This window comes from Acanthochromis polyacanthus, chromosome 1, assembly GCF_021347895.1.
Source record: "Acanthochromis polyacanthus isolate Apoly-LR-REF ecotype Palm Island chromosome 1, KAUST_Apoly_ChrSc, whole genome shotgun sequence".
NCBI lineage: Eukaryota > Metazoa > Chordata > Actinopteri > Pomacentridae > Acanthochromis > Acanthochromis polyacanthus.
In genome coordinates, this window is record NC_067113.1 from 38633768 (window position 1) to 38655920 (window position 22153).

Here is a 22153-nt window from a genome sequence, read left to right on the forward strand (position 1 = left end):
CAAGAAAGTTTGTCCATGTGATCAGCAGCAGACTTTAGAGGAGTTTTAAGGTTCTGCGATGAGACACGTAAAGTTTCTTCCTTGTTTGTTCTTCACAGGAGAACTCAACCAGTGACATCATCACCAACCTGACGCCAGGTGCTCAGTACAGAGTCGTGGTTTTTCACACCAACGGACCTCTGATCAGCCCTCCGTCTGAGCCTGTCATCATCGATATTGGTGATCTTCTGCTTTTACATGTCGTCTCAGCGGGTTTCCTGCCGTAGTTTAGCGTTCAGATGTCGTCCTGGTGGTCATGTGACTCAGACAGGTGTGTGTTTCAGAGCCCACAGGTGTCCGTGAGCTGGCGGTCTATCCTCTGAGTCCGACGGCCGTCATCCTCAGCTGGCAGCGTCCGTACCACGTGGCCTTCAGGAAGTACGTCCTGCAGACCTTCTTCTTCAACCCTGTCACGCTGGCGTCGGAGTGGACCACCTACTATGAGATCGCCGCCACCGCCTCAGTCATCGCCTCCGTGGTAACACCGCCTTCGTTACATCGTCACCATGGTTCGGTTTCCGGAGGTTAGCAGCACTTTAACCAGCTTCTCTCCTGCCTGTGTTTGTCTCAGAGGGTGACCGACCTGCTGCCGGCGTGGTATTACAACTTCCGTGTTTCCATGGTGACGTGGGGCGACCCGCCGCTCAGCTGCTGCGACAGCTCAACCGTGAGCTTCGTTACAGGTACGACTAACCTGTTACAGTCCACAGCTTTAAGTCAGAGATTAATCGATTAGAAATAGATTAACCAATAAGTAAGTACATGTCAGTAGATCAGCTGTAGTTCCTGGTTGTTCCACCAGGTGGAGACTCTTCCTGTTTAATCCTGCAGAGACCAGAGGCAGCAGAGAGCATTGTGGGACACATTTTGGACAAGTTTCTAATCATTTTGGTCAAGTTTCGAGTCGTTGTGGTCAAGGTTAGAGTCATTTTCAGACAAGTTTAGAGTAATTTTGGACAAGTTTTGAATCACTTTGGTTGAGTTTTGAGTAATTTTGGACAAGTTTCAAGTCATTTTTGTCAAGTTTAGAATCATTGGAGACAAGTTTCGAGTCATTTTGGACAAATTTCGAGACATTTTGGACAAATTTCGAGTCATTTTGGACACATTTGGAGTCATTTTAGACAAGTTTTCAGTCAACTTTAACAAATTTTTAGTCATTCAGGTGTAATTTTGAGTCATTTTAGAGAGGTTTTGAGTCATTTTGTACAAATTTCGAGTCATTCTGGACAAATTTCGAGTCATTTTGATTAAAAAAAGTATTTGAGTCATTTTGGATGAGTTTCGAGATGGTTTTACTATTTCTCAATTTCAACAATTTCAAGAAATTTTGAAAAAGTTTTGAAGATTTTAGACCAATTTTGAGTATTTTTTGAGAATTTTGAAGACTTTTGGGGCAAGTTTTTGGGTTTAGTAGAACCTGGTTCCCTTCTTCCTGTTTAATGCTGCAGAATCCAGACTACAACAGAGAGCATTGTGGGAGTTTAGCCAGTAAAGGGGCACCATGACAAAGACTAATATGGAGGTTAATGACCTGAAATGTTCCACCTTTTAAATGTAGGACACGTAATGACGTTAATGACCTCTAAATTAGCATCTCCTGCTGGTTAGCTCCATATGTAGCCTGGGATTTAGCAGGTATCTCACCAGGTGTTTCCTCCTGCAGCTCCTGAAGCTCCTCACATCTCCTCGGTGGATTATTCTCATGGAGTTTTATACGTCCGCTGGACTTACGGAGAACTCTTCATCGACCTGTCGCACTCCAGGATGCTGCACTGGCAGGTGGTGGCCGTCGGCAAGAAGGGACCCGAGAGGAGCTACTCAGTAGACGTAAGTTCTGGAGCATTTATTCTGGACCTGGAAGTGCTGGTTCCTGTTTAGATCTAAAGTCCTGTTTCATGATTGGATCTAAAGTCTTGGTTCCTGTTTAGAGGATCCACTGAACGTATCTCGTTTTGTTGTTTTGTATCTTCTTTTTATTGATTAATCTCGTTCTTTGTTTTATATGTCGTTTTTGTTCTTTTAATTTTTAATTTTTAACATTTAGCATCTCATTTTAATCATTTTATATCTTGTTTTGTTGCTGTGTGTGTTGTTTTTATTGTTTTATATCTCCTTTTGTTGTTTTGTGTCTTGTTTTTAACGTTTTGTGTCTCATTTTTAGTGTTTAATTTCTTGTTTTGTGTCTCGTATTTATTGTTTTTGTCTTGTTTTTATTGTTTTATATCTCATTTTGTCGTTTTGTGTCTCATTTTTATACTTGTTTTGCTGTTTTGTGTGCCTTTTTTTGTAGTGTCTCATTTTAATCGTGTTGTGTCTCGTTTTCATTGTTTTATATCTCCTTCTTATCGTTTTGTGTCTTGTTTTTCTTGGTTTATATCTGGTTTTTATTGTTTTGTGTCGTTTCATTGAAACTCCAGCCCACTCCCTTTAAATCCTCGTCCGTTCTCGTTCCGTTTCCATCTTCATGTGATTAAAACTGATCGAACTCATAAATCTGCTTCTATAACTGGACGCTTTTAATTCTCCACCAAACAATCACAGCGACTAAACTGGGAAACAGGATTTTAGGATTTACAGTTATTTTTAGTTTGTTTTGGAGGCAGATTAAGTCATATTTTGGGAAAATACCTGCAGAAGAAGCTTTTTATATGTCGTTCTGTTCTGGCTTCAACCAGCGGCTCGGTTCAGGCTGATCAATAAGACATGATGAAGGTGAACATTACACCAGGATTAAGTGTGTATTTAGTGTATTTTTACTGTGTGTTTAATGTATTTATCGTGTATTTAATGTATTTATTAGGGCTGGCCCGAATAGTGGTTTCTGGCCTCCGAATATTCCGGCCCTATTAAAGATGAATATCCGGATATTAGTTCAGTCCCGTAACGTCTGACGGGGGGCGGGGCTTGTGGCAGAAACAGCCCAAATATTTGGATCCGTTCGTCTGGTCTGCCGGGTCCAAATTTTGCCTTCGTTTTGTCTTCAGTTAACCTGAAGAATTCCCAAACAGTGGAGGTCTTCAGCATCTTGTCTTGTATTTATGCAACAAAGTGAAGCGTGACGCGAATATTCGGATACCCAAATGAATATCAGGATACCGCCATAGCAAACGAATGGTGTATTTAGTGTATTTATCGTGTATTTATCGTGTCTTCAGGTGACCCGTAACGTGATGCGAGCCCACCTGCTCTGTATTTGTTTTGTTTATTGTATTTATTGTGTATTTATCGTGTATTTGTTGTATTTATCGTGTATTTGTTGTATTTATTGTGTATTTATCATGTATTTATCGTGTATTTGTTGTATTTATCGTGTAATTATCGTGTATTTATCGTGTCTTCAGGTGACCCGTAACGTGATGCGAGCCCACCTGCCGCTGCCTCCAGGTGACATCTACAACCTGACGGTGACGGCGTGCACAGAACGAAGCAGGAACACGTCCACGCCCAACATCATCAAACTGGGTCAGAGCAGATGTTTTACTAACGAGCTCGTTAAGGCGTTGTTGTTCTCAGTGTGGCCTAATGGAGGCGCTGTTCTCTCTCAACTCACACTGACAGAAGTTTGTCTTCACTAACATGAACACATTTTGTTGTGGAGATTCTGCTTTTTTTTTGCATCTTTTTGTAGTAATTTAGTATTTTTGTGTTGATTTTATGTTTTAATGTGGTGATTTTACATCTTTTGTGGTTTTCTGTATTAATTTTACATATTTTTGTGGCAATTTGCATCCCTTTTGTTGATTTTTGCAGCTTTTGTGTTGCTTTACCTGCTTTTTCAATGATTTTGCGTATTTTTATGGTGATTTTATTTTTTGTGTTGGTTTTATATCATTTTCTGGTGATTTTGGATCCTTTTGTGGGGATTTTCCTTTTTTGTGTTGAATTTACACCTTTTTGTTGCAATTTTGCATCATTTTGTGTTGATTTTGAGGTTTTTGTGGTGATTTTGTATTTTTTGTGGTAATTTTGCATTTTTTTGTTGCATTTTTACATTTTTCTTGAGTTGATTTTTGCATTCTTTTATGGTGTTTTTGTATTTTTTGATGTTGATTTTGCGTCTTGTGGTGGCAGTTTGGCATCTTTTTCTGTTGATTTTGTGGGGTTTTTTTGTAATTTTTCATTTTATGTGTTCATTTTTCATCTTTTTGCAGCAATTTTGCATTTTTTTGTGGTGATTTGACATCGTTTTATGTGAATTGTGTGGTTTTCCGAGTTGATTTTACACATTTTTGTGGCAATTTGCAACTTTTGTGTTGATGTAGGGTCTTTTTGCATTTCTGTCGTGATTCTACATCATTTTCTGGTGATTTTGCAGCTTTTTGAAGAAATTTTGCAACTTTTTGTGTTGATTTTGCGTTTTTTGTGTTGATTTTGTGCATTTATGTGGCCATTTATCATCTTTTTCTGCCAATTTTTAATTTTTTGTTGATTGTGCATTTTTTTCTGGTGATTTTTCATCTTTTTGTAATAATTGTTCATCTTTTTGTGGCAGTTTTGTGTGTTCGTGTGGTAAATTTTGAACTTGGAACTCTGGAAATCTTGACAGTCTGACGGTAGAACTGTGATGACTTCTAAAGTTCTTGTAGATGAAGAAGCAGATGTTCTGTGGAGGTCTGATCTGAATAATTCAGTTTCAGTCTAGCCGGTGACTCACTTGTTGTTTTGATAGATTCCCTGTTTGTTTCTTCACTTTGAAAGTGAAAGTGAAACCGCTCATCCTGAACTTCCTCTTCTGGGCAGCTCTTGCCTTTCCTTCGCACCAACACGTCGTTCTCTCTGAGGTTCTTGTTCCGTGTTTCCTGCAGAACCGGCTCCGCCCAGATCGCTGTTCGCCGTCAACGCCACCCACTCGTCCGTCACTCTGCTGTGGACGGAGGACGGCGTGGTCGACTACTACCAGGTGGTCTGCAGACCCAGCAGGAGCAGCAAGGAGCTCAAGGTAACAGTGTTTAGACGGGTTCCTCTTAGAACCAGACTGTAGAGAACCTTTAACCTCTTCAGTCAGCGGGAGAACAACATTAAACTAGAAGAAGTGAAGCTTCTAATGTGAATCAAACTGAATATTTACTGAGAGTTTAGCCTCTCATGAAGCACTGACTTTAATCTGATCCCGTTTTTAGACACAAATCAACCAAACTTTTAATCAGATGATGCAGAGGCTCAATAAGAAAACCAGAACCAAGTCAAACACTGTCTGCAGCGTTGAACTGCAGTTTGTTCAACACGACGCAGAAACTCCAAGAAAAAAACAAGCAGAAAGACTTTTAGAGATTTATTGGTTCTTGTTCAGTCAAGAATCCAGATTTAGACTCAACAAATCAAACAGCAGCTTCTTATTTCAGGGTTAGTTTGGAAGTTTCCTGATGCTTCATTAGTCTGTCAACAGCTGCTCATCTCTGTTTCATTTCATTTGTGTCTCATTCTGCCTCAGTTTCATCTGAATTTCTTCTCATTTACGTCTCATTTTAGTTTAGTTTTTGTCAAATTCATTCCATTTTCTTCTCATTCCCATCTGTCTTTCACCTCATCTCATTGTAGTCTTATCGTCTCATTTTTGTCTCAGTTTCACTTTGTCATGTTATTATTTTCATTTCATCTCTTTTCAGTCATTCAGTCGACAAATACTCATCCACTTTTCATCTAATATTCCTATCATTTTCACTTCAAGTTTTCTTATTCTTTTCAGTCTCATTTTTATCTGAATGTCATCTGAATTTCATTTTCTTTTAATCTTGTTTTTGTATATTACTTTGTCCTATATTCATCTCAGTTCCGTTTCATTTCACTCTCCTTTATGCCTCATTTTCATCTCAATTTTTTTAGTTGGCGTCTCAGTTCAGTTTAGCTTTTTGTCTCAATTTTGACATTTATTTCATTTTTAATCTCATTCTTGTCTCACTTTCGTCAAACTTTTGCCTGATTTTAATGTTGCTTTCACCTCATCTTATTGTAGTCTTGTTTTCATCTGATTTTTGTCTTGATTTCATCTCAGTTTCATTTTGCTTTGTCTCCTTGTCAGTTATTCAGTCGAAATATTCTCGTTCAATTTTAATTTTCACACCAGCTTTTCTTATTTTAGTCTTCTTTTAAATTTCATTTTGCCTCATTTTTATCTGAATTTCATCTGAATTTCATTTTATTTTCATTTGGTTTTTGAATTATTTTGCCTTATTTTTATCTCTTTCATTTTATTTGCGTCTCATCTCTGCCTCAGTTTTATCTTAACTACTTCTCATTTACATCTCATTTCAGTTTAATTTTTGTTTATTTGTTTGCATTTTCATTTAATTATCATTCTGTACTTGCTTTGTTTTCATCTCAGGTTCTTTTAGTTTATATCTCATTTCAGTTTAGTTTTTGTCACATTTCTATGTATATTTGTTCAATTTTCATCTCATTCTCATCTCGCTTTCATCTCATCTTGTAGTCTCGTTTTCATCTCATCTTTTTCTCATTTTTTTAAAATTTCATCTCATTTTCATCTAGTTTTTTCCTTGTTTTTGCCTTATTTTTTATATTTCAGTTTCATTTGTGTCTCTTTTCCCTCTGTTTTACCTTGATCTTGTTTTATTCTATCTCAGTTTAATGACCTTCTTGTCTCAGCTTCACTATATATTTATCTTGTTTTCATCTCAGTTTCATATCAAGTGATTAATGATTTCTAGTGGCCTTTTAAGATGATATTTAACCTCATTGTCAAACTGGTCAGTTTTAGCTTTTCATTGTCCTCCAGTTTTCATCTCATGTTTATCTGTTTTCATTTGAATTTCATCCCATATATTATCAGAAACTTCTCTCACCACAGGCGTCTTGTTAAAAGTGTGGCTTGTGTGAACAGACGGAAACTTCAGCAGAAACAGGAAGTATACCGTTGCCATGGAAAGTGACAGCATGTTTTATATTTGCATTTTTGGAGAATGAAGTGAACTAAATTAGCCACAATCGGTTCCTTTTTACTGCACTTTTAAATCACTGATCTGCATCTGAAGCAGAAACAAAGATTTATTTTTATATCTTCTCTTTTCATTCAGTCAAAGATCAAGAATCATGAGATTAAAAATACTTTGAGCGGAACAACCCACAGCAGAGTCTTTTTTGACTGAATGCAGGTTTTAAGATTTGGTTGCTAGTCTTGTTTTCATCTCAATTTGATGTCATTTCTGTCCAGTTTTCATCTCATTTTCATGTTGTATTCATCTTGTTTTTGTTCCATTATCATCAGATATTCATCCTGCTTTTACCGCATTTTCATCTCATTTTTGTCTCATTTTCATCTCAAGTTCACAAAATTTTTATCTAGTATTTGTCTCTTTTCATCTTAACTTTATGTCACTTTCATCATCTTACCATCATCTACTTGTCCTGTTTTCATCTCGTTTATGATGTCATGTTGAGCTCAGTTTCACTTGATCTTATTCCTTTTTCATCTTAATTTCAACTTACTTCCATCTCATTTTCTTCTCAATTTTGTCTTGCTTTTGCATCATTTCAGTTTGATGTTTCTCAGATTCAGTAGATATTCATCCAGTTTTTGTCTCTCGTTTCCATCTCATTTTGATGAAATTTCTTTCCAGTCTTCATCTCATTTTCATCTTATATTTATCTTGTTTTTGTCCCATCACCCTCACCTCTTTCTCTTGCTTTCATCTCGTTACCATCAGACATACATCCTGTTTTCATCCCATTTCTCTGTCAGTTTCATCCCGTTTTAGTCTACTTTCCATCTCATGTTCATCCAGTTTTGAGTCTTCCTGTTCTTCTTTAATTTTCTGGACATTTGCGCCTTTTCTTGTTTCGTCTCTGAAGATTTTCCTGCATCTCTTCCACGTTTTTCCTTCTCCAGACTCGAGAGCCTCAGACGTCGACGTCTCACGTTGTGACGATTTCCGGTTTGCTGCCGTCGTCAAGCTACAACTGCACCGTGACCAGCTTCAGCTACAGCACACCCAGCAAACCGGCCCACATCAGCATCACCACCATCGGTAGGTGGCGCTGTTCCAAACTCTGAAACACCTGAAGTCTGGAAACAGCTTAGTCATCAGTGTTTGATACAGAAATCTGCTAAAAGATGGAGGACGTTTCTTTAATGATTATAATTACTTGATGGATCATTAATGATGAGGTGAAGGTGTTCAGTGATAATTATTCATATTAAGTTCAAATATTTAACAGGTTCACACATGATTGATGGATACAGTTTTTAGCAATAATTAAGGGATCTTTAAGGTTTGAAAATAAATAAATTTGCAAATAAATTTTGAGGTTTTACCAGAGTTCAGCTTAACAGTAAAAATAATTTTTAAAAAATCATGACGTGGAGCACGGTGGTGGCAGCATCATGGCTTGAAATCCAATGTCCATAGGTTGGGGGGCTATGACCATTTCAGGTTCCTCAAGGTTCCACTATTAATGCACAATATTAGACCAACAGCATTCTAGAAAAGGTTCTACTTCCTGTTTAGACCAGGAGGAAAAGATCCAGGTCTGTGACTGAACGAAAAACATCCAACAGATGTTCTGAACTGATATTTATCTAGATGAAGTCCATCCACACTCAAGAACCTTGAATGTTCTTCTCTTGAAGGACTGAAATATTGGTCTTTGAGCTTTGTTTCCTAGGGAGAACCAACTTTTGGGACACGGTGCAGGTTCTTGGAAATGTTTTCACCTCTCCTCCAAGAGACTGGACTTCTCTCCATGAGAGGTGAAAGCAGTTGATTTCTACTTAAACTCTTCTAGGTTCTTGAAGATGTTTGACCTCTCCTCCAATAGACTTGACTTCTGTGGTAGGTTCTTGAACACGTTTTCATCTTCAAGACCATCCAAGATGAGAGGTGAAACATATTAGGTAGGTTCTTGAAGATGTTTTCACTCCTTAATCAAGATGAATGCTGAAAGGAGGAATGGAACCCAAACTGTCCTGACCTCAGCCCAGCTGTTGGGGAACCCTGAACAGCTTTACCATCCACCACCAACCACCACAAAACACTTTGACCTGTAACTATACTAAAGGTTGTGTGTCTGTCTGTTTGTGTGTCTGTTTGTTTGTTTGTGTACCTCCAGCTAAAGAGATGAACCCCAGTGTAGCAGCCATCTCGGCTCTAGCCGTCCTCAGCATACTGTTGATCAGCCTCCTGGTTCTGTTCCTGCTGGTTCTGAGGAAGAAACACCTGCAGATGACCAGGTAGCTACGAAATATCTACACAATTATGACTACACAACAACTACACAACAGCACAACCAGGTACCTACTAGGGCTGGACCCCAATATCCGAATATATGAATATTCGGTTGCTAAAGTGGTATCCAAATCATTCTGAGATCTGAATATTCGGAAATCACAAATTCCACATCAAAATCTTTTTTTTGAGGCAGGATTAGGCATCCATACTTCTTATATTTTATGTTATATCCATAAAGCAGATAACCAGATGAATAATTAGACTATCAGAACATATTATTTTACTTTTCTTAATTTGTTTTCTCTTTCAGACAGGATTGGTCTTCCATATTGTATTTTAACTAAGTAAAGAATTGACCAAATGTAATTAGTAATTAATTAGAAATTGACTTTAGTAGTTATTTTTACCACACGGATAATGTCGGGTCTTTTATATCTTACTTTTTGATCTATATTATTTTTTTGTTTATCATTCCTGATTTTTCATTGAGTTATTTTGTTTTTGTAGCAGGACTGGGCTTCCCTACATGTAAACATTTTAATCTTATAAACAACTTCTAACTTTTAAAATCATTCAAGTCTAATTAGAGTTTTATTTTTTTTATTTGTTGTTTTTTAACCTTTGAATCAAACATGTTTCCTGGAATGTTACAGTTTAAACCAAGTCGATAAACTCTGATGGGTTTTCAGTTTAAGTTTTCGGTTATTTTCGGCCACATTCTTCACGTCTCGCTTCCTCTTTTTTCTTGATAAGTCATCAAATATTTCTGACTTCCCCAAATTGCCGCCCTGTTCTCACCACCGTTCTGTTTTTTTCTGTTTCTGTTTCAGAGAATGTGGCGCCGAGACCTTCGTCAACTTCGCGTCATTCGAGCGGGACGGAAAACTTCCCTACAACTGGTACGAAGCTGCAGCATTTGTTTGTCCTGAAATGAGAAGTTTGAAAAGATCCTCAGAGTTTTATCAGATCAGAGAAGATATTCAGATGCCATGAAGGACCTGATGGAGGCAGATTAGTGGCAGACTGAGGGTTCAGATTAGAGGTTTCAGATTTTAGTTTGTCTGCGGCGCTTTGAGATGATGATGATGGTGGTGGTGATGAAGAGCCCCTCGCCTGCTGTGTTTGACCAGCAGCTGAATCGGGGTTTTGGTTGCTGATGAGGATTTCCCTTAATCTCAGATTAAAGGGATCAAATGTCACTTTTGGAGTCGGTTGAGGTAAATTCTCCAAAACAAGTCACGACAATTCGTCTAAAATCAGGCTCCTCTCTCTCAGTCCTCCACGTGATGTTTCTGACAAACAGTTGTGATTAATATAACAGCTGAAAGACGGTCAGTTAAGGCAGAACCTCGGCTTCCATCTGCTGTCGTATTTGACCTCCATCACTAAACGCTATTCTCCATCAGATGTTCTGTGGGTCGATGCTTTGACTGTGCATGTCGGCAGATCAGTGTTGACGTTACAGCTGTTGATGAAGGTCGTGTCGCCTCCACTGATGTACCACAAAATATCCATCCACCAGTCGAGTATTTGTACCTAAAATGTTAAGTTTAAGAAACAAATATGGTGTCCTGATCGTCATATTACCATCTAAAGAATCGCAAACATCAACAAATTCTATGAAAAGTCTAAAACCGACAGAACATGAACCATTGGGGTGAACCTCAGGGCTCCATTCTGGATCTTCTACTTTTCTTTATATGTCGTAAAACGTCTCGTTGCCTTCAGATATTAATTTTACGTGAATAAAATAGAGTTCATGTAGTTTTCTTTGTTACGCAACAGGATAAGACTTAGGTGATTGTGTTTGGTCAAAATATTTTTACTATTTTCAGCAAAGCTCAAGTAAAATCCAAAACCAGAAAAATGATAATCATTGTGGCAAACCTCAGGGCTCCATTCTGGATCCTCTACTTTTCTCTGTAAGTAGTGAAACATCTTGTTGACTTCAGACATTAATTTTATGTGAATAAAATAGATTTCATGCAATTTTATTTTTGTTAAACAAGATAAAACTCAGTGATTGTATTTGTCCAAAATATTTAATCATCGTAGTGAACCTTAGGGCTCCATTGTTCATCCTGTACTTTTCTATTTACATGTTTTTACGTAAGTAGTGGACATGTTATATCTTTTCATTTCCATTTAGTTAATGTAGTACAATAACAAAAATGTTATAAAATATCTACTAAATGTATGTCATGTACCATATGGTGAAAAAAGTAAAATTAGTCTAAAATATCATTCTTGCCTTGTCCTCAGACGTTAATTTTAGAAGATCACCATGGTGAACCTCAGGGATCCATTCTGGATCCTCTACTTTTACTATTTATATGTTTTCACTTAAGTCATAGACATGCTACATCTCTTTATTTGCTTTTAGTTTAATGTTGTGCAAGAACAAAAAGCATTTAAAAAGACCCCAAAAGCCCAAACAACGCTGTATAATTGTGTATTATTATTTGCTTAAAGAAAGAGAAATTAGTCTTAGCGACAGTGTCATAGTTTTCTTGTTGCCGTCAGATGTTTATTTTAACACAAAAGTCAGAGGATTTTTGTAATTTTCTCTGTTTTAAACTGGGTACGGCATAGATGATTGTATTTAGCCACACTGTGGTCTTGGCTTTAAAGAGAAAGGAAAAAAAAAAAAGACAAAGTCCAAAGCCAACAGAACATGAACCATCAAGGTGAACCTCAGGGCCCCATTCTAGATCCTCTGCTTTTCTCTATAAATCATAAACATCATGTTGCATTGAGAAATTAAGTTTATTTGAGTAAAATAAACTGATTTCATTTCAATTTCTTTGGTTAAAATGAGATCAAACTTGTATTTGTCCAGATTTTTGCTAAAATATAGATGTTTTTCTACAAATATATTTTAGTTTAGCTCAGAATATTAGCAGCTTTGTCTCCAATTATGAATATCTTCATGATTAACAAGTCATGAATGTGATTATATTATATATTCCAGATTTATTTCAGTCTGTAGTTTCTGTGACGTTCAGTTTAAACCAGAAACGAGTCGTTGAGTTCCTCTGCATCAGTGGAGTCGTGATGAGCAGCAGAACGTTAATGAAATCATCGGGTTCTCGAGGCAGACGTCACAAACCGAGGAGTGTTCTGTTGGCGGTGCGGGCTGAGTGTTGCATTGTGGGTTGCAGTGATGTCACAGAGGGTCTTAAAGGGACAGAGTGGCCACTGATGGCTGCAGACAGAGTCCTGTTGTCCTGCAGAGACAAACGGCTGCATGAAGCATTAACTCTGTGTTCAGCACTAATGTGCCTCTTTACTAATGGAGCTCCATGTTCTGTCCAACCTGTCGCCCCCTGCTGGCGTCTGTTTCCTTATTTTTTTCTTGTGTGTATTTTTATTTTATTTTTATTTGGACCCTTCAGGCGAAGAAGCCTCTTTGCCTTCCTTACCCTACTGCCATCCTGCCTTTGGACTGACTATCTTTTGGCTTTTAATTAATCCTTGGTAAGTAGCACTGCTGGCCAAAAACACTGCACTTCAGGGGCATGTTTAATCAGAGCCACAGCCCACAGTATTGATCAGAGACACTGTTTATAAGGTGGGGGATCACTGATCAGGTCCGGTTATGATCGGTCTCGTGCTGTTCTGGATTTCTGTCAACCAAATCTCATGAAAAGACCAAAACCATCGTGGTTGTTGAGGCGGCGAACCTCAGGGCTCTGTTCTGGGTCCTCTGCTTTTCTCTGTTTACATTAAATCAAGCAAACATCATTTCACTTTCTCACTACCGTTCAAAAGTTTTGAGTCACTTAGAAATGTTCTTATTCTTGAGAGAAGCATTTTTTTCAACAAACACAACATTAAATGAATGATAAATCCAGTGTAGACATTGTTAATGTGGTAAATGACTATTTCTAGCTGGAAACGGCTGATTTTTAATGAATACCTCCATAAAGATACAGAGGAACATTTCCAGCAACCATCACTCCTGTGTTTCTAACGCTATATTGTGTTAGCTAATGGTGTTGAAAGGCTAATGATGATTGGTGATTGCAGTTATGTTAGCACATGGATAAAAATGGAATTTTTATGATAAACATGAAATTGTCTGGATGACCCCCAAACTTTTCACAGTAGCGTATATGGTTTGTCCAATTCTATGCAGATGATACTCGAGTGTATTTACCTGTCAACTCAATGTGATACAGGAGTGGTTGTCCAAAAAATGAAAATTAACTTACTAGTATTTTTTGATTTTACAAGGATAAGACAGATATTGTTCACTTTGGATGAATTTACTGCTACGGTGTTCCTCAAGGCTCCAGTCTGGACCTCATTTTTTCTTCGTTTACATCACTTCCTCCTGGTCACAGAATGAGAAGACAAATTGGACTTGAACCAATTAGTTCTTTAATAAGCTGTATTTTTTATTGACATATAACTAATTCGCTACAGTTTCTGACCACAAGATATCGCTAGAACCATTGCTGTTAAAGTCTTACCTATTATAATCCAACTGAAAGGATACAACCAGATAAACTGATCGATGTTCCTCCAGTAAACAAGTCAACATTGTTGTTTGTAGCAGCCCTGTAGATCTACATGCATTCTGATCTAAAGTAGGACCAAATCATTCATCAGTGTTTTCCAAAATGAATCCCTGAAATTAAATAAAAACAATTTGATTTTTATTGTACACAGATGATACGCTGTTGTACAAATACAAAAAGTGAAGATGAATTATTATTTTGTGTAAATTACCATCTTTAGGTAGCCACTTGCAAAGAAACTGAAGTCAAGTTTTCTTGCAGCATTAAATCAGGAGTTCCACAGGGAACCATTTAGAACCCTTCTACTTATTTATTAGAGTACATTTATGACATTAGTGAATATTTGTTGCAGCTGGATGCTGTTTGAGGAACAAACTGAACTACAGTTGTTTTGTTTGGTAATTTTAGCACCACTGGAGCTCAGATGGAGTCTGATCTAAATTCCAGTGTTTGTTAGATTTCAGCCTCAGCGTTGGTTTGAATCTGAGGTTTGTTGACACGAAGAGAATCCAGAAACTTCTCCAGACTTCGAGCTTCATTCTAAATAGGAAGTCAGCCACTGATCTTTGTCTTGCAATGCTGTGTCTGTGGTCGAACTCAGAATCTCACCGAGTCTGTTTCTACTAACCTGTTGGATTAGCATGATGTTAACTCTGGCTTCGCTCCATGTCTGCAGCATCTGTGCTTTCTATTGGTGGGTTTATCTCTAGAACTCTAGTTCCGTGTTTCTCGTAGTTGTGGAGTCGAGTGCATGTCGAGTGTTTTAGCCACCAGATTTCCTCCACGTGATGTTTTCAAACTCCGTTTCAGAACATCAGCCGTGAAAAAGAGGAAATTTTGGGGCATTTTAACACAGTTTTGTGTTAAAATGTGTGAAAGTAGAAACAGCAGCATGAAGTTTGTAGAACGTCGAATCGCTGCATGACAGAAGCAGAAACAGAATCAGACTGAAGAGTTCTGAGCATGAAGCTTTTCTCCTGTTGGATTATTGTGAAGTTCTGATCCGTCGGTCGGACCGATGTTCAGTTTAAACACTATGGAAGTCTGTAGCTCCCAAGATGAAAATGAAACCAGCTGAAGGTCAAGTTTCCATTAATGTTCATTTATTCTTGAGAAACCTTGATTTTAGTGAGTTTCTCTGGTTTATTTTCAACTTTAATAACTGAAAATATCATTCTGACCTATATATTGACATTTGGATGACAATAAAACCAAATGTTTTTACATATTTAGTTCTTATCTTTGTAAATCAGATTTACCAAAATTTAAGATCCAGTTTTCAAACAGAAAATGAACATCGAAAACTAAACAGAAAATTATAATAATAATATTTAAATGTCTTGATTTTGCTCCTAAATTAAAAATGTATGTTTAAAAGCCTCTTTTAAATAAAATAAATTATAATCCTTGATTTAGAAATTCATAATAAATGAAAAATAATAAAGGACATTTTCAATTTAGAATTTTTTACAGTTGAATATAATTTGTCTTAACAATGGACATAAATTAAATTCAGCTGCAGATTTCCAGTTTATTTTAATTTAAAATGTATACAACAAGTACATTCTGAGATTATTTTATTTAAAAATATAAAAGTACACTGGAAAAATAAATCAGTTTCTCTCTAATTAAATTAACTTAAAATCTGCTTGGTTATTTCTGTTTTCCAACACATGAATGGAAACTGACATTTCAAAGTTGAGTTTTAAACTTCTGTACATTTTTATTAAAGAATCTTCTCAGAATAATTGATATAAATCAGATTCACAAACAAAAAGTTGATTTACAAATGGAAATTAAATAAAGTTTCTTTTGAGAATTTTAATCTGACTACAGATTCCATTCAAGTTTATTATTTTAGTGTCCACATGATCTTATAAGGTTTTATGGAGATAAAATTACATAAATTTTTAGAAAAGCTAAATAGTTTTGGTTTTCTGATGTAAAAAAATAAGATTTAAAAAATTTCCTATTAATAAAGTAAATTTAAAGAAACATTTACTTCCATTAAAATCTTAAATATTTATATTTTTTAACGGCTTTAACTGTTTCCTGATTTTACATTTTAATAATAATAATAATGATAATAATAGTTTACCATCACAGCAGCATTTTATAATCAGTAATCAGAGATCTGGTTTTCTTTCTTGGTTTCATGTGTTGATATTTAATCTTCAGCAGCGGCGTCCTGCCAGCAGGCAGCGCTGTTCCCAGTTAAACCCTCATCGGTCACTCAGACGTGATCAGAACCAAAACATATTACGTGTCAGAATCATCATGAGGACTTTACGTGTTTTATTTTGTAGGAGCAAGACCGCTTTAAAGAAACGGAAGCTAACAAGGTAACACGACTCAACGGCAGCTTCAGTTTTCAGCCGCTGGCCTTCATCCAGTACTAATACACAGGAATACTGCAAGAAATACTGGAGCAGATTACACAGAAATACTGCAAGAAATACTGGAGCAGAATACACAGAAATACTGCAAGAAATACAACAAATACTACAGAAATACAGGTTGAGCTTTCAGCTGCTGCCTTGTTATTATTTAACATGATAATAAAATGGGACCTTCTGTCTAAGCGGTACTTCTACTTTAACTATCTTCTGATACTCATATTTTTATTTCATAACAGCTTCTAATCTGTTTTTTTTAATAGTTTTACCTCCAACCCTATGAACTCTGATCAGTTTCTGATGTTTTTCTTTACCGCTTCTTCACATATTTCACTATTTCTGTGGAAACGTCGCCTGCAGTTCACCAGAAAAACTCAGATTTTTTGCCACCAGACAGCCGGTCTGCAGCTGAGTCGGTCCGACTTCACGGTTTCATTAAAGATCTCTGAATATTTAGTTTCTTACAGAATCTACTTAGAGCAAATATTTGATTTCTGTGAATTTTTAAAATGTTTTCTGTAAAGATTCAGATGAAAGCTCAGATTGGTTCATTATGAGTAGTTCAAGGAGCGTTGGAAAGTTAGAGAATCTGATGAACCTTCTTGTTTTCTTCCCCTCTGAGAATAGAAACATTTAATGATATGGTGATGTTTCAGATGTTCTGTCTGACAGGTTCTTTCTGTTCAGTCCTGTTCAGCTCGACGACTTGACGCTTATTTTAAAGAAATGAGCAAAGATTCAGCCTATAGTCTCCCTGCAGTTTGAGGTATACTTAGTACTTTAATATACATATTGCTTGATGCTTTTATGCATTAATATTCAATTTCAACACTAGTACTGAATCCATCCTCCAGGATGTTGTTATTTGAATCCTCTGAATCTTTCCGTGTTTTAGAGCTGAAGAGTGTTGGTTTGATCTTTCCCCATGAATGCAGCAAGATCTTCCATCAACAGACCCAAGAACAGATACACAACATCCTGCCCTGGGAGTCCCACACGATCAGTAATCAATATTTTACTGGATACGTCACTCAGATGATGGATTTCTAACGAAAACGGGAACTGTTTCTGTCAGATGACTTCAGTCGTGTGAAGCTGATCTCGATGCACAATGACGAAGGTTCAGATACATCAATGCAACTACATTCCTGTGAGTCACAAACCCTTTCAGTTATTGATTGATGATTCATACAACATCCACAACATGGTTTGATTGCAGCTCTTCGAGATGATCTAGTTACAGATATAAGAACTTTATGACACATTTCGTCTGAGATGTTTGAGGAGTATTCATGCAGACCGGGACAAGAAGTCAAAGTTCATTGAACTCTGACTTCCTGTCCGGTCTCATGAACTCTGACTCTGTCCGTCTTCATGAACTCTGACTTCCTGTCCTGTCTTCATTAATTCTGACTTCCTGTCCGCGTCTCATTAATTCTGACTTCCTGTCCGGTCTTCATGAACTCTTGATCCTGTCGCGTTCGTCATGAAACTCTGACTTCCTGTCCGGTCTTCATAACTCTGACTTCCTGTCCGGTCTCTGAACTCTGACTTCCCGTCCGGTCTTCATTAATTCGACTTCCTGTCGGTCTTCATGAACTCTGACTTCCTGTCCGGTCTTCATTTAATTCTGACTTCCTGTCCGGTCTTCATGAACTCTGACTTTCCTGTCCGGTCTTCATGAACTCTGACTTCCTGTCCGGTCTTCATTTAACTCTGACTTCCTGTCCGGTCTTCATTAATTCTGACTTCCTGTCCGGTCTTCATTGAACTCTGACTTCCTGTCCGGTCTTCATTAATTCTGACTTTCCTGTCCGGTCTTCATTAATTCTGACTTCCTGTCCGGTCTTCATGAACTCTGACTTCCTGTCCGGTCTTCATGAACTCTGACTTTCCTGTCCGGTCTTTCATTGAATTCTGACTTCCTGTCCGGTCTTCATGAACTCTGACTCCTGTCCGGTCTTTCAGGCTACAGACACTCCAGGAGTACATCGCCACTCAGGGTCCACTGCCTGAAACCCGGAACGACTTCTGGAAAATGTTCTTCAGCAGAAATCTCCCGATCATTCGTGATGCTGACGCAGTGCAACGAACGGCGGAGGGTGAGTTTGAATTATTACCACTTTTATTTTGACACTGAGAAGAACTTTATGTTCATGAAACAGATCAACAACCACTGAGACAGTTTGTTTTTTTCTGTCCACTGTTAGTCAGTTCATGTTCATGCAGCTTAATTATGTGTTTTTCTTCCCCTTGCTGCTCAGTTTCTGTTACTGCAGCTTTAATTTTCTATGTTTCTGTGTTCCAGGTGAAGTGCGACCACTACTGGCCATCACCGATGAGCTGGTGATGTACGGTGAGATCAGCGTGGAGATGATGTCAGGAAACCGAGTCTCCAGAGTGGACCATCCGGAAGTTCAGGCTGGGATACGTGGGTGTCGCCACGGCAACATCTCCACTCCAAACCATTAATAACATTGATTAAACACGCGTCCGTCTGTTGCCCCTACAGGCCGATGAGACTCAGGACGTCCTGCACCTGAACTACACCTCGTGGCCAGACCACGGCGTCCCGACTGTCAACGCCATCGAGTCCATCCTGCAGTTCGTCCACATCGTCCGGCAGCAGGCCAACCGGACCAAAGACCCCATCATCGTCCACGTCAGTGAGAAACACTGGAGACAGCTGCTGATTGGGTGTCTGGGTCAGCTGACAGCGCCCCCTGGTGGATGGAGCTGGAAACAGTTTATAAACAACTTCGCTGGTTTTTCAATTATTACTGCAACAGATGAAAATAGAACCTGTCAAGGAGAAGAAGCTGGTTTTTATAGCAGAACCAAAGTTTAAACAGTTTTCCTCTGTTTTGAATCATTGAAGTTTAACTTCTAAGTTCTTCTAGATCATCAGAAACTTTCCATCTACGTTCACAACTGATGGAGCAGCATCCTCAAACTGAGACTTCAAGTTTCTGGTTTTACATCTTTTTGATTAAAAACTGACTGCAGCTTTATCTGTTTTTTGTATTCACCCCTGCTGGTTGGTTCATGTTATTGCAGATTTAATTATTTGTTTTTTGATGAGAACTCAATATTTCTGAATAAATGCATGAACAAATAATAAATAAGAAGCTCAGAGCCGACAGATGACGTCAACATCTGAAAACATACAGTGAGTCTCCTCGGTTAGTTTGTTCAGTGTTTTAAAATCTGTTCTAGTTTTCTTGCTGTAGATGTTTAATTATTCTGAAAAACGTTTCTCTCAGCTGAGTCTTTAGAGGTTTCATGTCTGAAACAATGAGCTCAACTTTTTTTGTTTTTACAGAATTGACTAAAGGCAAACAGTTTTATTTTTGCAGATTTTTAAATGAAACATGCAGAATAAATGATTTTAATGATGTGTTCAAGGACCGTCTGAAAGTTTAAAATCTGACTATTATTTCCGTTTTTACCAGTTTCTGGCTGATAAATGGTAATCAATTTAAACAAACCTTTAAACCTTCCATCAGGTTTCAGGCTCAGAGTTGTTAAATGTTCTGATGTTCACAGATTTAGATCCAAACATCGACTGAGTCTGTGGAGGAGAAAGCAGATTTAAAAAGGTGAAATAGAAAACAGAAATCACGGCAGTCAGACTCTAAGACTGGTGGATTTTATGGACCAGAACGTCTCATATCTGCGGTTTTGGTTCGTGAATCTTAGACACTTTTATTTCCTGAACCCATAAAAATGCTCTTAGACGATGATGTTCATCTCCATTATGTTGGTCCGTCGTACGGGGTAAGTTGCCACGGTAACAGGAGCAGCAGAGGCTCCCTGCGCGCTGATTGGCCAATTGTGTGTCTTCTGTGTGTGTCTCAGCGCCGGCCGTCGGCAGAACCGGAACCTTCATGGCTCTGGACCGACTGATGCAGCAAATCAGGGAGACGAGTTCATCGACATCCTGGGGATGGTGTCAGAGATGAGGTCACACCCGGCTGTCCCATGGTCCAGACAGAGGTACTACTACACAACAATACTAACAACACACCGGCTGTCCATGGTCCAGACTGATTTACAACACACAGCAGCTACACACTAATGTAACACAACATCTGTATAGACTCACAACATCTGGATACAACTAACCCCAGCAGTCTGTCTCCTCAGACTGACTACCTGGTGTTTATTATTGGAACCTGATCAGGATCAATAACGTGATTGGTTGTGTTGTCGTTGTGTAGGAGCAGTACGTGTTCATCCATCAGTGCGTCCTCCTCATGTGGCAGAAGAAGAAACCAGTCAGCATCACGTCAGACGTCATCTATGAAAACGCCAGTAAAACATAAACAACTGCAGACGTGAGTCACATGGCCAATCACTGACCAATCAATGATCACTCACCAATCAATCAATGACCAATCACATGACTAGTCACATGACTCTCTATCCTCTATATCCAGGTTTAATAAGTACTTCCTATTCTTATCATTTAGAACAGTTTTAACAGTCATGAATGAAAAGGTTCCTCTGTAAAGTTCATGTTTATCATCAGTTTTTTAGTTTCTAAAGACTTCTAGAAACTTTCTATCATGGGATCATTGAAACACCAAAAACAATCATGAAATTTGGTTTCTTTGTCGATTTATTAAAGATCTTTCCTTGAGATCAAACAAATGCTTCTTGGGCAGAAGCTTGAATGATCAGTTCTGTTGAAGTAGAACGTTATATTTTCTTAGCTTCATGACCTCGTAACTCCTCCTGAGTGATTCTAGTCGACTTACAGCTGCTGACTCCTCTGAGTCAGTTTAAATCCATAAGAGAATATCCACCGTGGAACAAACCGTCCTGATTGGTTGTGACAGCTGCAGCTCATGAAGACACTCAGTTAGCAGGAACCAGAACCTAACTTAGTGAGATTCAGCTGGAGGTGGTTTGTCTTCCTCCAGGAGGAACCGGTGAGGTTCTTTGTTGGATGAAGACAAACCACCTGACTTCCTGTCCAGTGTCCATTAACTCTGATGAAGGCTCTGACTTTCTGTCCAACTTCCATCCAGGAGGAACCTCAGCGGTTCCTCAACGACCAACCTCAACAGTTTCCTCCTGGACGAAGACCAAACCATCTTCACCTAGAACCTTCAGCTCTCTGCCGGACTCTGATTGGTTGAAACTCCACCCGTAGAGCGCAGAGACACAAACTTTAAACTAAAACTACCGCAAACCTTCAGCTTGAACCTTAAACTAGTACTAAAACTACCACGAACCTTCAGTTAGAACCTTCTCAGGTTTGAACACATTCCATCTAGAACCTTCTAATGTTCTTGTTGTGTTTCAGGCTGACGGCTGAGCTTCAGGCCTCCATCTGTGCAGAAGAAGAAGAAGAAAAACGCTTTCATCATCAGAACATCTCAGCGAGAACCACCCGACCGACCGACCAACCACTTCCCCAGAGTTTTAGTTTGGTTATTATGGGATGGAAGCTTTGCCTTAACGAGTCTTTAGACTGAACCACCAGGAATCAACGTTTCTGATTCAATCTCAGGAGAATGACCAGCAGCACATCGGCCTCCTTCCTCCTGGACCAGACTACCGGTACTGCCACAGCGACGAGATCGACCGGACCAGAACCTTCACAGAACCTTCAGAGAACATCCAGAAAACCTTTCAAACCCTTCAGCCATCTGGCAGCTACATGAGCACAAAGTTTCCCATTGGACGACTGCAGCAGAGCCTCAAACACTAGAACCAGCAGGACCCGGACCAGAGAGCGGGTTCTGAGAGGTGAAGGTCTAAGCTGCTGCCGGACGTCGGGTCCAAACCGGTTCTGAAACATCTGATGGCACAAAGACCGAAACGGGCCGAAGCTGCTGTTTGCATGTTGAGGAGTTTTTAGACGTTTAGAAGCTGTAGGTTGATTTGCACTGAGGACGACGAACCGGGTCCAGCAGCAGAACCGGACCCGAGTCTGGAGGTTCGGATCAGAAACCAAACCAGAAAAAACTGCTTCAGCTTCTGAGCTCCAGTTTCTTTCAGG

At 38.6% G+C, this 22153-nt stretch overlaps 1 protein-coding gene across 1 annotated transcript in view; it reads left to right on the top strand.

The window, feature by feature from the left end:
- Positions 1-21784, top strand: part of ptpro (protein tyrosine phosphatase receptor type O) — a 49133-nt gene extending 27349 nt beyond the window's left edge. The window contains 27 exon segments of the mRNA XM_051946569.1: positions 99-219; positions 324-517; positions 611-722; positions 1706-1869; positions 3384-3504; positions 4848-4981; positions 7886-8024; positions 9106-9226; positions 10055-10123; positions 12620-12688; positions 12690-12701; positions 16054-16089; positions 16831-16847; positions 16850-16891; positions 17039-17146; positions 17192-17297; positions 18112-18211; positions 18213-18245; positions 18452-18473; positions 18476-18525; positions 18527-18574; positions 18656-18809; positions 20002-20064; positions 20067-20113; positions 20116-20139; positions 20364-20480; positions 21455-21784. Coding sequence (XP_051802529.1) covers positions 99-219; positions 324-517; positions 611-722; positions 1706-1869; positions 3384-3504; positions 4848-4981; positions 7886-8024; positions 9106-9226; positions 10055-10123; positions 12620-12688; positions 12690-12701; positions 16054-16089; positions 16831-16847; positions 16850-16891; positions 17039-17146; positions 17192-17297; positions 18112-18211; positions 18213-18245; positions 18452-18473; positions 18476-18525; positions 18527-18574; positions 18656-18809; positions 20002-20064; positions 20067-20113; positions 20116-20139; positions 20364-20468 — 2211 coding nt within the window. The 3' untranslated portion in view covers positions 20469-20480; positions 21455-21784.
- The last annotated feature ends 369 nt before the right edge of the window (positions 21785-22153 follow it).